Source organism: Malurus melanocephalus, unplaced genomic scaffold, assembly GCF_030028575.1.
Source record: "Malurus melanocephalus ecotype Western Australia unplaced genomic scaffold, MMel_1.1 scaffold_435, whole genome shotgun sequence".
In the NCBI taxonomy this organism is placed as follows: domain Eukaryota; kingdom Metazoa; phylum Chordata; class Aves; order Passeriformes; family Maluridae; genus Malurus; species Malurus melanocephalus.
The window spans coordinates 412,374-429,913 of record NW_026623667.1 but is presented as its reverse complement, the minus strand read 5'-3'; the positions used below and the strand labels follow the sequence as shown (position 1 = coordinate 429,913).

Here is a 17,540-nt window from a genome sequence, read left to right as displayed (position 1 = left end):
TAAAATGTTTCCCAAAACTTTGAAGAAAGCTATAATCCCACCTGTCAGGCAGCAGACTAATGGATTTAAAGAAGGTGGATTATAAATTTGCTTTTAAGGATGGTTTTAGCGTGCATAATTGCAGGTTGAAGTGTTTCTCAACTCTCTTCTTGGTAGTTCTTACACTCCCCAGTGGAACATGCTGCTTCAATACTACATTATGAACCACTTTTAGTCSTGTTTCATTAAATATTTATTTGATATATTTGAAACAGCCACGGTCTGTATTAAGGTTTCTCCTCTGCACAAACAGATTTGATGGGATAACATGCAATTTGTCTTTGGGTTTTAGGGAGAAGRGAATGAAAGCATCAACTTCAGTTTGGAGCAAGCTGGGAAGTCAGGAAGCGTCATCGGGAATCCTCACACTGCAAGCAGCAGCGGGAAGGTGTTGCAGGGCTCCAGGAAGGAGCTGAGCTCTCCTCGGGATGAGAGGTGTTTGGCTGAACCTGATCACATCCCAGCTCACCTGCACCACAAAGCTCCGAGCGATCCCGAGCAGGGACAACACTAGATGTCACTCGCTCCCTGTGCAAGCAGCACTTGGACTCCCCCGCTGGGAGCAGCAGCAGGAACCTCCAGAGTACAAAAAAGGCCAAAATGAAAATACTTTCTGCAGCCATGGCAACCCAGAAGTACTGAGGCAGCCGCTGCTCRCAGAGCAAGGAAGAAATATTTTCCCCAAATCAAGGAAAGGTTCTTCCCCTGACACTGAAGCATCTACATAGTTCTCTCCACTTCAAAATTTCCATTGCAAAAAAAACCAAAAAGAAACAAACGAAACCCTCGGTTCTGTTTGTTTCTGCAAGACCAAACCACGTCCCCATTATAGGAGAGAGAACATGGTGTCAAGTTYGCATAAACTCCTATTAAGCAATCAAATGCAATGTGTGCAGATGGTGCCAGAAGATCTCAAGACAGTTTTATAAACATAGATGAATTAAATAACGACCTTATGAACTCACAGAGCACTATTTGCATTTCAAGAGACAAGGAAACCAAGATGCAGAAATCAGGGAGCAGAGCCAGAAACAGAACTGATTATCCAGTTCTTCATTAAAGCCACTTATGAATTTTAATATACCTTAGCTTGCATAGCCTTTTTCCTCCTCTTGTGTCTTTTGATAAGAAGCAGCTGTGAACAGTTGCTTAAGACTTCAGGTACACAGGGAGCTTGTATTTTGGGAAAGATGCCACATAAGACAGAAAATCAAAACATGCAAAGCCTCCCTGGAGCACAGCCTTTGAATTTTATGTTGACTGACTCACAATCCACTATTTTCCTTAATACACCAGCTTGTGCTGGTGTGTTCATCCGTGAACAGCACACCTCTACCACACCCTGAATGCGAGACACTGCAGCACTATTTACTTTTCTAAGGTTTCATCAATTCTCCAGTAAAAATGGGCTGTTAACATCYTCCTTTGTTAAGATACAAGTGTTACAGGTATCATATAAACAGTAAGAGGATCAAGCTCTTTCAAAATTACTCTATTTCCAGCACACAAAAGGAAGGGTTGCCATCAACACAAATAAATGCCTAAGGAGAACTGAGAGCAGGCAGCCAGCCTGAATTTGCTCCCTGCTGAATGGAGAATGCTTTGAGACTGAGTCCTACCTTGAGAGTCTTCACAGCCACCGTCAGGTTGTACTTCTTCCAGACCCCYTCATACACCTCTCCATACTGGCCTCCACCCAGCTTGTGTTTCATGGTGATGTCGGTGCGCTCGATCTCCCACTTGTCGTAGTTGGGGGACACGCCGTAGATGGTGGGCTTGTTGCGCTTGGGCGCCGGGTAGTGCAGCGTGGTGATGAGCCCATCTGCCACGGTGGAATGGTGATGGACCAGCTCTGCCAAGGTGTTGAAGCGACTCTCTGAGGACACATAGAGCTGGGAACCAAAGAGGGAAGGGAAAGCTCGTTCAGGTAATGCCCATCGGAGGGTTTGTGCAAAGGAACTGCATCGTAAAACTATGAAAGCAAAGTGCGGCGTTGCTTCTACTCAAGCCTCAAACTATGAGCTCCACAAGCTCTGTAACCAGCTCCAGAGCCCAGAACARTCAATGCTTACATGGGAAAGGCATGGATTCAGGAGAAAATACATGCACTTGGTCAAAACAACAGGGAATGGCTGCAAATAGCACTAGACTGGGCATGCTGTTGCTTGAGATGTCTTTTTTCAAAAGGCTGGTCAGTAGAGATTGTGGGACATTTCCTGGAGAGTTTGGGGGGGTTGTCAGCCTCAGTGTCTCGATTTCACTATTACTATTTGGGTTATGACATTTTCACCTGCCTAAATTCTCCTTGAAATATGATCAGCAAAACAGAATTTTCCCTGCTTTAGGCCTGAGCTTCTGCAAAGCATTAACATGARGTCAGGGAGCTGGTCTGCTCCATCCCTGTGATGGGCACCAATCAATAGCACAGAAGTAAAATCATTACCACTGAAAGAAAACCTGCTGCGAGGCATGATAACCCATATTTGTTACCTTCTTAACATTTATACAAAAGATCCATTTTAAGCCTAAAATCCGGCTAAAGATAATGGACAACTGACTCCCCTCCCACCAGAGCTGTGTGTTTCCAGTTTTCATCCTCAAGCCCAGTCTCCTGCCAGGCAAGGTGAAAAAAGCTAGAAATTTAATTATTTTGAAAAGTGCTGGTTACACCTGAAGGAGARTGAGAAATCTTTGCATCAAAGTGCATTTTACATCACAGTCTAGCCTGCAACAGACACAGAAGATGGAAGAGCTCCATTTCTCACAAAGGACCAAGRTCTGGCAAGGGACAAGCTCACAGGAAGAGCAGCACCTAAATTCCTGTCCAGTCCACACACTAGTCCTACTGCTCACATCATATGCCAACAGCTGGATCAAACTTCCCAAATGCWTCTGACACGCTGAATGTACAGTCAACAGTTCCTGCATATGCAGTGGCCATCTGTCTTGGATTTCAGGAGGCTGGGAAGTTGRTGGGGCTGCCAGGCATCCAAAAATCCCAGATTTAGGGTCAAATTCTGCTTCTTCCACCTAGGAAGAATTTTTGGATGGAAGAAGAAAATGCATCTGTGAAGCTCTAGCAATAAGAGACCATGTCCAACCAAAAAGGGAGCTGCATTTGCAAGAGAAAAAAAAAAAATGTTTGCAGGAAGGGGCAAAACCACCCTCACATGTGATAGAAGTCTTTGTACTGGAGACTCTGGAAAATAATGGCAACYTCCTGGGGAGCATCTTCACAACCGTCTACCAAAGTGAGTCACATGTTCTTTTGGAAAAGTAACTGAACCAAATCCCATTTCAACACTACGGAAAAAAAAAAAAAAACCCTACAAAAACCTACAACACATTTCATGGTCAGAGAGGTGAAATCACCTTAAAAGCAGATGTTCTGAGAACAGAAAAGTGACAAGGTAAGAGGCTTCTACAGATGCTTGGTGTGAGTGACCAAGCATTAGCCAGTTCAAGCACAATTTAAAACAAGCCATGCCTGTTTGAAGTACTTGCAGCGGTATAGCAGTTCCCATGTTACACTGAGAATTAAAATCTAAAAATATGGATGTAGAAAAAGCTGRACTCCAGGATTACTTGGAAGTATCAGAGAAGCATGAAGAAGGAAGCTCCCCCGTGGTTTTATGACAACTTATATCTCACAAGAATTAGCGATATCTGTATTTAATGTGACAGATTGTATGATCCTATTATAGAAGGAGAAAGAAGCTAAATAAATGGCCAAAGATTTCAGAGAAATCCTGTAGCAGGATGAGGACAGAACAGGACTGCCCTGTCCAGGCCACGGGAACAACATTCCATGCCTTAACACTCATGAAGTTTTCTATTTGTATTAAGAAAAACCTCCAGCAGTAAATGTGCTCATTCTCTAGGCAGGTTTTTTCTAACCTCTCACTGATGACATCCAACAAGAAAACCATGTGGTGCTGCTGATTTGTACTCTCACAAAGGTGACAGATCCAGCACCTGACTTTTGTAGGGACTCACAGTTTGCCTCCTGGCTACATTGTTGAGATATCATTTGGTGAATTTTTGTATATCAAACAAACTATAAACAYGAGTCCTGTGCCAAGGGGTTCTGCTTGCATAAACAGGCTGCTCATCTGCACTTCTGCCACCAGACCACATCTCTCTTTCCTGGCTGGTATTTTATACAGCTGGTTAAACTGGCCCATGCTAACCTTAGAACATTSTGAATCCTGCTCCCCACTCAGCTGATCAAATTGAACATCCACACAAAAAAATCCATGAAGGTTCAAATCTGCATCCAATTCAGCCACTGGAGGATCCAAGAGACTCAAGCAAGACCCCAGTCCTGCTTCCTTCGTGCTGAGGACAGCAGGATTTGAAGAACTGGCTGGACAAGGCTGTTTATTCAGTTGGGTAACTCAGTAGGAGGCTTTGCCTCAAGTACCACCAGGTCAGGAAAACCAAGTCCTCTGTACCACGGAAGTGGTTTACCAGATCACTGGCTGCACTGTGCCAGCCAAATAAAGAATGGGTACTTTTAATACTATCCTTAACAAAACCCCAACCAACAAAACAAAAAATTGAAGGGTGGTCCAGAAAAATATGACCCATTAAAGCGGGAAATAAAGTAAAAGCTCCCAGAGGAATTTTGTTGAAGTTGTTGTACCCCTATGCATTTAGTATCAACAGTGCTAAAATTAAGATGTACAAACCTCTGATCTCTTCCTAGTCCCTTCAATTTTCCCCCAGGAAAGTCTGGGTAAAGCTGTGCAATGCAAAACACACCACTGTGCTGAGCAGCAGCTGCTCCACATGTTCCTCTAATACCTCTTTCTCCTGAAGCATGTTCTGTCAGGCACAGGATATGATCCCACCAAAGCCATTCATCCTTCCTGCAGCACTGGGAGATATTAAATTCCCTGGACAGGCTGACTAACGATACAGCAGGCTGGGAAGGCCCCAGGTGTTCAGGGCAGTGAAGGTAAGAGCTTTCCTCTGGTATGGCCATGATCTGCTGCAAAGCTGGTAATAAACAGAGTGTGACACGAGCAGCTCAGAGCATGAACCYGCTCCAGCAGCCTCCGTTCTGCACAGGGACAAACAGGGGTACTGGCTGTTTCTCTTCCCTGCTCCTCAGCTTTGRCAGCCAGGGACAGGGTGCTGGAAGAGCAGTGTCCCCAGCCCAGCAGCACATCTACCACTAAAGTGTTGCAATTTGCTGCCCAGCTCGTTAACACAAATTGGAATCGATGAGGTTTAACACRCCAGGCTGTGAATTGAAGCACATGATGCATGGACATGGCAAACTGTCCCTTCTGCAGGGATGCTGGCACTTGGCACAGCACCAGGAGGACTGTGGCTACCTCTCTGCTTGACTTTGCATGCAGAGGCAAAGCCCAAAAGTCACAGRTCTCAGTCACTGCTGCTGCTGCTCMATTTTKTATYTCCGACTACCAGCACCTGCAGATCTGTTTTGGTGAAGTGTTCCAACCTGYACCTTTTCTCAAAAACACCAATGCAAGCAACTTCATGGAAAATGAACAGTTAACCCAGCTAACACAGACCTGAATGGATTACTGGAGCTCTGCAGAACTGTTTTTCWGGGATAAAAACAGCTCTGCTGGGATGAAAGCCTTCATATGCCAAACCCTATTACAGCTCAAATGGAGAACATGTGCTATCTCCTCACGGACACATGCTTATTTACACCAACCCAAGGAGCCTTYGGTTCAAAATGTTCACGTGAGCACTGCTCATCTGCCAGCATCGAAGCATAGAAGCAATATCAGCTACAGAGACAGGAGGAGGAATAATATTCCAGATTGCCATGTAGACCTTCAAGTATTCTGCATGTCAGCACTTMACAGAGCTGATGCTGACCACAGATGCTGACAGTGTCTACAYGGGAGGGAAAAGGAAGAATCMAAGTGCCMTAAGTTGGAAACACGTTGCCTTAAATAACATGGTCAGAATTGGCTCAATTATAACCTGTTTGCTAAAGTAGACAAGAAGTATTTCATCACTGAATAAAATCTGGTTATCTTACTACAGGTTTTAGAGAGCTGAGCCTGATAAATAGGAAACAAGGCGCATTGGTTCCCTATATTTTCATACTGAAGATTTTGCTGTCAGCATTGTTGTAAGAGTAAAGCTCTCACAGGACAAGGGAAAATTGGGCACACTGGGCTGCTACTATACTTGATTATTTTTATTCTTTTCTTTTGAAGAAATTTAATGGCACAGAATCTGTCATCTATTAGATGCTGGCAAGAAGAGCCTCAGCAGCCACACTCCAGACCCACACTTCAASTTCTGCACAGGATCTTAAGAGACACTGCTTAAAATAGATTTGTAAAAAAMCAACATTTTCCAAAATCCAATGCCAGYAGAAATGTTTCCATGAAATTAAAACAAAAATCTGTGGAAAACTACACTTTTATGCTAACATTTCTCTGCAGCATCCACAAAGCACGGCATTGCAACACTGCTACAGCACACAACAATCTAGGGAAAAAATGAAGGAACTGGGGACAAAGCCCATATAAAAGTGAAAGTGCCTACCCGTCTCCAATGATCACGCTGAAATACTGTAGAGAAATCAAAACAGTAGTTAAAAATACTGTGGAATAGCTCAGAAAGCATTCTGTCCCTAATATTTACAGATTATTAGCAATAGGCACTGACTTTTCTGATTTGACAGTCACAGATCATATCTTTTGAATGTAAGGGACAAGAATTCTCAGAACTTCCTATTAATGATTAGATTCTGCCTTGATGTAACTCTAGCATTTTCTACCTTACAGTGTTTCACTACTGAGCTGTATTATGTAATTGGCTAAAGGAATAAAACTGTTCTGTCCCAGGCACGTTAGAATCTCACTTCATTGTAACTACAGCTGATGAACCCCGTGAGCCGGGTTCAGAACCGCTCAGTTCCATTGCTACTGCTCATCCTCGTGCAGATCAAAGCATCCCAGCACGTTGGGACAGCCTGGAGCCTACCTTGCCATCAGAGGCAGTGTTGATCCTGTAGTGGTAMACCCTCCCCTCGTAGCGCAGGGAGATGGATCTCTGGCCGGGGCTGCTCTCGCTCTCCCGCACCAGGAAGCTGCCGTTGATGCCGCTGCTCAGGAGGTACTCGGCAGCGTTCCGKGACACTGGCCCGTGGTACCACGAGTGCTTCTCCAAGCTGTTCACYGGGGTGATGTAGTTGCTGGGGACCCAGCCCTGCCCGTTCTTGGTCTGCGCCTCGCACCACTCCCCATTGTGGTTGTAGCCCAGCACACGGAGCTTTTCACCTTGGGGAAAAGAAAATGTGGTTAGGCATGGCAAGCCCGGGAGCTGAGGACAAAGATAGGTTCTTTCTAGCTAACAGATGATTAAATAATCTCCTATAAGAATAGGTATCTGACTCAGCAGGGAGCATGTGTTTCTCTTCAAGCTTGAGTGGACCTCTCCAAGCCAAATAAAGTCACATGCTTCAGATTTTTAGGCTTGCCTGCAGTTCTGCACCAGCTCCAATGCTGCTTGAGTTTAAGAAATGAATCCAGCAAATTTTATTTGAACTGAGTTGGCTCGATGGAGCTAGGAAAGAACTGGAGTGGATAAACAATAAAAAATAATTTCAATTAGGAAGGAAAGTAGATGTGACTTGGAGTACATACGGTGTTTTCTTACTCTATCCTTCTGGTCCTTATATCTGTACAGTCATTTTTCATACAGGGACTGTGTTCTGGAGAACAGTGARAACACAGGCCAGCCTCCAAAATCAGCTTATTTCAGTTCAAATTCTTGCTTATATCAGTTCAAATTCTCCTAATGGAGACTTTAGTTTTGACAGAGTTTCATTCCCAATGCAATTTAAAAAAAGACAGTTAAAACTTTTAAAAAGGTTGTGACTTTGTGAAATACTTGTATTTGTTTAAGATTATTTCCCACAGTAAAAATAAATCCATAGGGTTTGGTGTATAACTTAATTATTTCACAGTGACTTTCCTTCCTACACCTTCTCCCACATTCCCGGTGGAATTCTGGCCAGTGACCTTACCTTTAGTTATGCTGAGAGTGTTGTCCCCACTCGCCACAAAATCATACAGTGCAACAAAGAGATGGGGGTCATTTTCACTAGGACAGGACAGAAGGTTTTCCTTGGAGTTCCAACGAGCTGCTTCACTYAGACCCTGCGGCTCAAAGTCTGACACTACCGGTCTCTGAAGGGCTTCTGGAGGAAAAAGGAGAGAAAGGAAAAAGCAGGTTCATTTTGGCTGATAAAAGCCATCTGGTCAACCCACACACTCTGACTTTCTAAGTTGCACTGTTTCGTGACACGTGTGCTCCTCGTGCGTCAGAGGACAGATATGGACAGMGCTTTAATGCAGATCTCCTGCCACATGGGCAGGACAGAGCTGTCCCCAGCCTGCCCAGAGCCCCCAGCTCCTGCCTCCCAGGACATGCAGGAGAGGAAAAGCCCCTCTCTCTCTATCCCTCCAGCAAATGCAGCTCACGTAAGCTGTTTGCTGCCTGTAAATCCTTTGGCTCACACCTAACTGCTGGAATGGTTAGATTTGAAAATAAACGCAGGACCTTCAAAAGGTAAATCCCTTCATTATCCTATAAATGAAATGGCCAGAACGTGCAGTACAGTGAGCCAAGAAGGGCGAGATTTTAAGASATGGTATTTAAGGAGTTAGGTCTTTCTGTTCTTCACAGTGTTTTTAATCATTTCTCTTCTTATTTGAGGACAATGCAGTGCCTTTTTTGTTGCCCTCYCTCCTGCCCATCACTCTGAAAGCAGAGCAGCGTTGAGCATACTTTTACATTTTTAGCAACCTTGAGACACCTGCAAACACGGAGATTCCTGAAAAATGAGCTTTACAGGTGAGTAAAAACCAACCTCTGAAGTTTTTTGTACCCTGCAGCGTATCAGGTATGTAATATTCAGTAAGTATCAGGCAAGTCCAAATACATCAGAGAATTTTATTGCAATTGCTCCTGCAAGTCCTTCCCTCTGGAGCATGATTTAAGAGTTTGGAGCAGAGATGCTCCAAATAATTGTGCCCCCTCACTCTTTAACACACCACCCCCAGATGTGCTGGCAGCGCCAYGCCTGACTGTGCTAGCACAGAGTCAGGACAAGAAGTTGTGAAACTCTTTGTTTTTTGAAGGGTCATTTTCCATCTGGATGAGTTTGCTGAGCGAGGTCACAGCGCTGCACACAAACCATTGCGTCAGTGYGGCTCTGGGGACAGGAAACACGACACTGTCACATCAGCCCCTTGCGCCATGCAACTGCCCTTCATCACACAGCATCAGCCCCTGCCTGCTGAATCCCTCCCCTGCACAGGCAGAGCTTTGGACAGAGAAATCCCARGCCAAGTGTTTCCTAGATTGTCAGATCACCTGGGAGCACAGTACTCTTTTTATACTGCAGTACTCACTAGTGTTGTGCTGCTACAGAGATGYAATCCCATCAAAATGCAGTTTTAATGCTACTGTTTGTTTGGCCTGGAAATCCAGTACAAGCTGTGCCAGTAAATCAGTGAAGAACTGATGCAACTGACACCAGAAAAGGCATGRAAGTTAAGTGTGGATTGGGACATGTCCAAAATATGTTCCCACTAGGCAACTGCTAAAAAAATCCTCACCAACCCCCCAAAATTCAACCCTACAAATCCTAACAATACAGTTTATTTTCTAATATTATCTTTCCATTATCTTTGGTGATAACAGTGTGAATAACAGTGGTGGCCACTGTTCACCCACAGACAATCTGGCATATATTGGTCAGGMGATCTCTGGTAAAGGCTCTCTGGGTGGTTATTTGTGTAGGTGAGCACTACTGTATTCTTTGGAAAACCTATATGATATATGTGAGCAAAATAGCAAATACAGACACTGTTGGGCCTGTTTTCCCCGCCAAACAGTATCTGCAGGGAGATATATTTCCACAGTGAATCCGAAGTGAAATAAAACCACTTTCTAAACGATTCCACAGTCAGAAAAAGTGGTGGTGTGTTGGGTGGTTATTTTAAAGCACCTTGATATCTTTGCTTCCTCTTCCTGTGTCCTGAAGGAGAATACATTTTAATAGCCTGGGATTCCCTYAAGAGGAACAATGAGAAAAGAAACATAAAATCCACTTTCAGAAATTAAGCTATAATCATTTTACCATGAAAACGCTTTGATCCTGTCAGGCCCATTAAGCTCCCTTATCAAACACAGGGCACTGCAGTGACTGGAGACACTCCAAGGAGTTACACCATCAGCAAACACCTGAACAGACAGACAGCAGAGAGCTGCAAGTGGCAGATACACAACCTGAGCAAGGAGTCATGCTGTGACACTCTCCCCCCAAATTCGGGACAAATAAGCACACGCTGCTCTATGGGATGGACCGTAACCTCCGTCAGGAAGGGAAATGCCTCCCACATGGGGCACTGATTCGACAGGAAGGCAGGAAATCTAAAACAGGCTCCCCTCCAACTCCAGCACGATCCCAGCCCAGCGGAGGATGGCTCAGGCACAGCCAGGGATGGGGATGCAGGAGCAAAGCCAAGTGCTCCACAAGAAYCCATCCCTCGTGCCCAGGCCGCGGCGAGGCTGGGACTGACTCATTACACACGGATGCCAAGGTATGTGCTCGATTCAGCTGTGAGACAACACTGTGCCAGCTGCCAACAACACCCACAAGCTGCGGTACGGCACTCGGGGAAGGCTGGTTTTGCTCGATGACATTCCTGACTCCGTGATAACGCCTGCAAACCCAAGGACTGGCAGAAGCAAGAGTTGTTAAGAACAACACAAGAATTGCCCACACTGGAAAACCACACCRGTCCTGCAGTGAATACAGAGGATGCTCATACCCTCTGTCTCACCCTGTTAGACCCCACTGTGCAGCCACAGACACCCCACCTTAGTGCAGGCGGTGTGTGAACGTGCCGTGCAGGAGAGCACGATGGGGAGATGCCAGACCCAACTCTTGGGCTGAGTTGGGCTGGCTTTTCCAGAAGATAGGAACCCCAAGTTAAGAACTGGGGTGGGGAAGGTGGTGAATGAAGCTTGAAGAATGTCCAGAAAGGGAGGATGAGGCCCTGAGTCAACATGGAGAAGAGCATAAAGGAAAGAGCAGAATTGTAGTGACCCGAGTGTAGCAAAAGCTTGATAGACCGTGACAAAACACACTTTTAAAGGTCTGGGCCCCAAGAGGAGACTGTCAGCAGACTGAGGACACAAAACCATGAAGCGAGAGAAGCAGACAGGACATGTCCATCTGGGAGCCACGTACAGCCGGCTGTCAGCAGCGTTTATCCCTCTGAGCGATTCTCCAGTAAATCTGCCCAGACATTCCAGTCCTTCAGAGCAGGAATTAGACATCGCTATTCCTACATATYGAGGGTCTTTTTCAACACACTACTGCTTCTTCACCTCCTACTGCTGGTTTTAACTRCAATTTTACAGCACTGCTGAGATCTTCAGTGGGCCAGATTCCCCCTCATAAATCAGCCTGGCTGCTGTACCTACAGGAGGCCATCCTGGCACGGCGATGGGGCAGGAAGCAAGCGTAATTCAATCTGTTATCGCTGCGCTGTCTTTCCTTCCACACATCCACTTTGTCTTGTGCTGCATCCCAGCAAGGCTGCAATTTATTACTCTGATCATACTGTGCTCTGGATAACACCTGGATTCCTGGTAGGAGTCCTAAAGCAGTAATTCAGTTCTCCACCAACACCAACTAAATGATGACTCTTAATTAAAGCGATGCAGACTTTGAAAAAAGGCAACAGCAGCTTGTATTTTGAGGCATTAGCCATAAGAATGTCATCATTTCCCCCCCTAAATTAAGTTTTTACCAGAAGGTATTTATGCTTGCACACTAAATGGTTTCGTAAGTGTAACTATCTCCTGCTCATTACTGTTTATACAAAGCCATGAATCATTGTTAGGGGCTGTGTGAGAAGTTCTAAGATACGAACAATTCTGGTGCAGATCAACACAAGCAAATTTCCTCCAAAATGTAAGGGATGGGTTGGAAAACAGGCAGGAGCACAGGATTACACTCGGCTCCTCATAGCTGGCTGAGAGGCARTCCCGAGGGAAGGAGGAGACCTCCTGTCTCCCTACAAAACAAACATCCTGTGGGTTTACAAACTGTGCTGGCATTTTTTCCACAAGGTCTGTAGAGCGAGGGAGCACAGAACACTTCTAGTAATCTCTTTGGAGGCACAGCACATGCCACCTAAGCCTTCTCCTTTCTCTACATTCCCCCTACTCTTCTTTTCCCCCGGAAGAAATTATGAGAAATGGCAGACTAGCAGTGCACACTTAATACTTCCAAATGTYCCTGACTCTGAGCACAGATGATGGAGCAGCTGCCTCTCTGTTCCACTATYTTTCCTTAGTGGCCCTCACAGATTCCCTATGCCTGATGGAATATGGATTTTAAAAGAACCTCTAAACCAGAACTTCCCAGAAAGWAGGAAAGATTCCTGTTTAATTTCAGACTAATCCTTTTATTGAGATCAGGCTCAGCCTCTCCCGTCACCCACCGCACAGCCCAGGCCACAGACCCTTCTGCAACACTGGCAATTGCTGTAGCTCTTGCTCTTGGCTGATATTTGGAAAGCCCACTTTCTTACAGCCAGCATGAGGATAGATACAGCTTTTTAAACATTGTGTATTTATATACAGAGATGAAGGAGTACAGAAACTGATCCAGCCTCTCCCAACCAGCCCCATTCCCCTGAGCTGGGCCACTCTCCCCAGCTGTTTTGTTGGGAAGTTCACTTTTTGTTCTGGAAGTTCACTCCTACACGGGCCCATAGGTTCTACCTGAGCTCATTCTGAATTTATTCCATTTATAACCCCTTAGTGACATGGCAAACATCATCTTTCAACAGCCAGCTAATCATAGTTGTAGATGCATGGAGTGGAACAGTGGGTATGGCAGAAATTTGAACTTTGTTCTCAAATCTGCCACTAAGTTGCTGCCTGACCTTAGACAATAACCCCTGGGAGAGGAAGGGGAAAGAGTAACCAGATTCAAGTGAATTTCAATGACACTTCAGTATTCCTGACAACTTCTTTTTTATAGATTCTGTTTTTTTTCCTTACCAAAGGAGCAGAAGTAGGGAAGTGTGCCTGATTCTGAGCCCTGGGCAGGGAAAGCACCAAGCAAGAATCATCCAGATTTAGTGTTATATTCCCTTGTTTTAATAAGCAGCTCCACAGACTGCTCAGGGAAAGACTGACATATATGTAGATGATGGGTTTTAGGTCTCAAAACAGTTCCAACTTTTCCTGTGAAATGATAAATCCTTTCCTCACCACATCCCACAGGAAATGGTAGCAAGCACAATCAACCAGATTTTTTTATTAAGATGGGACAAATAAGAACCACTAGAACAAGCACATAAGTAAGAAGCCACTACAACGCCAGAATTGTGTACAACAGCAAGACCTCYACTAAATGGTGGTAGATGAAAGGCCACGAGGAGAGGAGCACAAAATAGCCAAGGAAGAGGGTGGACAAACAGAAGGGAGGCAGCAAGTCCAGCTCAATGCATTTGCTCTCCCTAACAGGGTGACCAAAGCCCTGCCTGCTGATCCCAGTGACTTTGAGGCAGATGAGTTGCTGTGCTGCTGATTGGGGTCTGGCTTAATAYGTGCCCAGATGCATTAAAAAAATCCCTCTCCAGGAACAGGGCAATGGCTATGGGCTGCTGCTCCTCCCCAGGCTTGTCTACTCTAGCTGTAACAAGACACTAAAAAAAAATAAATTCAAAAAGAGAGAGAGAGCCAGTCTGACAGCTGGCAGGACAGGAATCTTTTCAGTTAGAAAACAAAAGGACTTTACTAGTGTCCCCAAAATGGTTTTTTTTAAACTTCACAGAGAACACTGACAGGTTTTAAACAAGGCTTTTGACTTTCAGTGGTAGAGCCAAGCCCAAAAAGGCAGCAAGACTATTTCAGCCCCTATTTGGGACATGAACACGTTCTGTTTTCCTGATCAGATTGGCAGCAGTACTCCCTGTGCCTCTTCCCTTCTACTCTTTACCCTTTCTTGGTGTGAAGTGGGTGAGGAATTATTGACTTTGGCAAAGGCAGAAAGGAGAAGGCAGATGACAGAAATTCAGATCTGTCACATTTAAAAATAATATTTACTAGTGGGAATAGAAACGAGGGCAAAGAAATGCCCAACTCAAACATCAATATGAAAACTCAGTCATTGTTAGAAGCAGTTTGAACTCATTTTTGATCAAGTTAAGAAAAGATTTTGGCTTTTTCAGAGAGCAGGGCAATCTGCCCTTGCACAGCAGCACACAGCCATGGGCCACAGCACCTGCCAGCCCTCCACACCACACACAGAGATYCCCAAACAACCCTCGTTCCTGCAAACCAACAGAGCATAAAAGCCTTTCAGAASGGACCACCATGAAAAGAAAACCACATTTCTGATTACATGGTCAAAGGACACGTACACCTACACATGYGCCTGACTCCAAATCAACCTTACATCAAATCCAGACTCAGAACAGTATTCTCAAAAAGTGTGTTTAAAAAAAAAAACTACTTGATTTTGTTACATCCCATGCTATTCATCAGAACTGAATTGTTTCTGTTAACATATGAATAATAAAATCAGGAATTGAGCAAAATTTCATCTATCCTCCTCCCTGCAACTGTTTTTCCACGCACATAGTGGACCTTTCAGCCCTTAAGCAGTTATGTTTAAGGTTTCCTAATTTCCTAAAGAAACTTTCAGCTTTCCGTACAACTAAGAAAACAACAGCAGAGTTAAATCCTCCAATAATATCACCATCATCTCATTAATCCTCTCAGAAGCTTCACAGAGGCTGTGGGATGTGCATGGAAATGCACTGGCCATCACAGGCTGTTTTTACAGGGATCCAGGAGCAATGATCCCGAGTTTCTGCCCCTTGACACAACCCTGTCCCCTTCTCATAATCTGCCAGGCTTAAAATAACAAATCCATATGTAAAAACTTGTTACATTCTTAAGGGCAACACAAGCAAATGGATTTCACTTGTGCTCTTGGAATTCAGGAGTTTGGGACAAGCCACAACCATTCTTTTGGAGAAATCCTCAACAATGATTTCAACCTCTTAGCAATACTTTTAAGAAAGCTGCCCAGGAATACCTTAARCTTCAGAAAGGAGTAACAGAAAATCCTACTTGTTTTAACTCCATTTCCCCCCCACCTCAGATGAGYATCTCACCCTGCTCTCCAGGAGTTCCCCAATCAATTATGGGGGTTCTGGGCTGTTTACATCCTGACTGTCACATTAAGTTTGCAGTTGCCACATGTGTTCACATCTAAAACCTACTCTGATGCTGGCTTTGGGTTTGCCCCATGCTGAGCTCAGAAGTGAGACTGAGGTACTTTGAGAGATCGTTTAAAAGTAGTTACAACCCACATTTCCCATTCTATCATAAAAAATAAATATGCAACCAGAGTCTCAGGGAAGCAGAAGGTGGGAATACTACAATATTAATTGTGTCTAACGTTTTTAATTCATACTGCCTATATGGCCAAGCCAAACTATGCTCTAATCCTATTATGCAACTGCATTGCAAACTGGGGAGGCGGGGGGAGTGGTTGTAAAAAACACAAAAGAGAAAACTTGCAGAARCAGTCAGGGTAACACCCTTGTAACATCATCCTTTAGCATTCATTTCTGCAGAGGGAAAGGAGGCCCCAGATGCTCCGCCTGTTCTCCCAGGGCTGTGTTGAAAGATCCAGTGGCACAGACAGGAGGCCCAGCACAGCCTGAAGTTCTTTCTTAACACACAGCCTGAGCAATACCAGAGGCAGGGGACACAGACAGAGGTTTTGTACAYTTAGAAGATCACAGAAGAATTCAGTCACATAAAAACATCAAAATTATTCATGCATCTGCCCACCATTTGGTTTCTGAAACTTTAAACAAGCAAAGAAAGTCCTCTGGAAACTGTTCTTTGATTTTAGAGAACAGAAAATTCCTCAGAGTCACTGAATGTATCCAATAAATACAGACTCTTGATCCAAAACTTCTTCAAGTGAGCTTGCCATGAGCAGCCATTTGTAGATCTTGAGATTCCTAACCTATGAATTTCCGAGGGCCTTTTCTGCACTGAATATTTGAGAGTTGAGCAACAGCGACTCGCGATAGGCCCCTGGAAATCAGCTGCTGCCTTTCRTGCCTCTGATTTGATGAGTTAGCACGGTCCTCCTGGCAGGAGGATTATTTTTACTGAAACAACATCCAGCAACACAAAAGAAGTTGAAGGAGCCGGGACCAGTGGGATGGACACAACCCTTGGAGCACAGTGAAGAGGCTGAACGGAGGGACCACATCGCTGCTCCACAGGCTGGGTGTGAAGCCACGGCAGGGTGAAGATYTTGCTTGAGGTCACACCAAGCAAGACCTCAGCCCAAAGTCCCTCTGCCCAGCACGGTGCCTCTGTCGCCCAGGCTTTCCATCCAAACCAGTTGAGTCCATCTGTTTAACATCTACAACTAACCACGGGTGTGACTCAAAAATCACTTTTTAAAAGCAAACATGCAAGAAAATCCAGTTGAGCAAATGCCTGTGGAAAGCAAACTTAGAAGGGGGATAACCAAAACGAACCAAGACATTACGCATTAACGCACGCTGAAAATATTTCACTGATGGACTCATCTAAATTTTCTTCTTGAGTCTGGAGTTGGGTTTTYTTTCACATCCAAATTAAGGGAGATCTTCCCCCCTCGGGGAAAAAAAAAATAAAGCAGAGGCCTGAAGATAGGGATTTGTTTATGGGCTCGGCAATAAGATCACTTGACATTTTACAACCATAAATGGTAGAGCCGCGCTCCCTCTGTAACTGCATTAATGAAAGGCACCTGGGTCCGCACGCCGCCGACACCGCTCGGTTCTTCACCCCCGCATGAGCCTGAGCCCGGCAAGCCCCAAAAATCCCCCAAACATCCCCCAAACCTGGCCCCAATTCGCAATCCATGGATAACTCGTGCCTGGGATGGTGGTGATGGGATCGGGCTGTGCCCCCCGGGAGTACATCCCAACCCCGGCCCCTTTGGGTACTCACCTTCCAGGTAGCAGCTGGAGGAGGAGGAAAGCCCCTTCTTCGATTTGCAACCCACCAATTTCAAGCAAATCTCCAACATTTTCATTTGTTAGAGTTTGGCTTCGGCTGTCTGGTTTCCCTTCCCCCCCTCCTTCAGTTTCTTCTGTGTGGAATTATCCGTTACAAGTCTAATAAAGAAAGAAAAAACTCTAAAAAAAATCCGRTAAAAGTCTAAAAAAGTCCAGGAGAAGTCTGAAACAACATATCCRGGGGAAGCCTAAAACAAAATATCCAGGGAAATTCGACGAAATCCAGCGCTCCGAAAAGCATTACAAGGGCGAGCCCGAGAGGCGGAAAATCCAGGGGCCCCGCACCTCCTCTCCCGGGGAGTTAACTCCAGCCATCTTCCCTCCTTCCCAACTCTTTTGGCGGGAGAGAGAGGAATGGAGGAGGGAAAA

General features: G+C 45.0%; 1 protein-coding gene across 2 annotated transcripts in view; it reads right to left on the bottom strand.

Moving 5' to 3' along the window:
- Positions 1 to 17,540, bottom strand: part of ABL1 (ABL proto-oncogene 1, non-receptor tyrosine kinase) — a 77,754-nt gene that overhangs the window by 14,789 nt on the left and 45,425 nt on the right. Inside the window, exons 2-5 of one of the 2 annotated variants that reach the window (XM_057380062.1) lie at positions 17,104 to 17,270; positions 8,066 to 8,239; positions 7,021 to 7,316; positions 1,659 to 1,931 (exon numbers count right to left, since the gene is read on the bottom strand). In XM_057380062.1, coding sequence (XP_057236045.1) covers positions 1,659 to 1,931; positions 7,021 to 7,316; positions 8,066 to 8,239; positions 17,104 to 17,188 — 828 coding nt within the window. In that variant the 5' untranslated portion in view covers positions 17,189 to 17,270. The remainder of the gene's footprint in view (positions 1 to 1,658; positions 1,932 to 7,020; positions 7,317 to 8,065; positions 8,240 to 17,103; positions 17,271 to 17,540) is intronic. The other variant, XM_057380061.1, reaches the window with a different exon arrangement.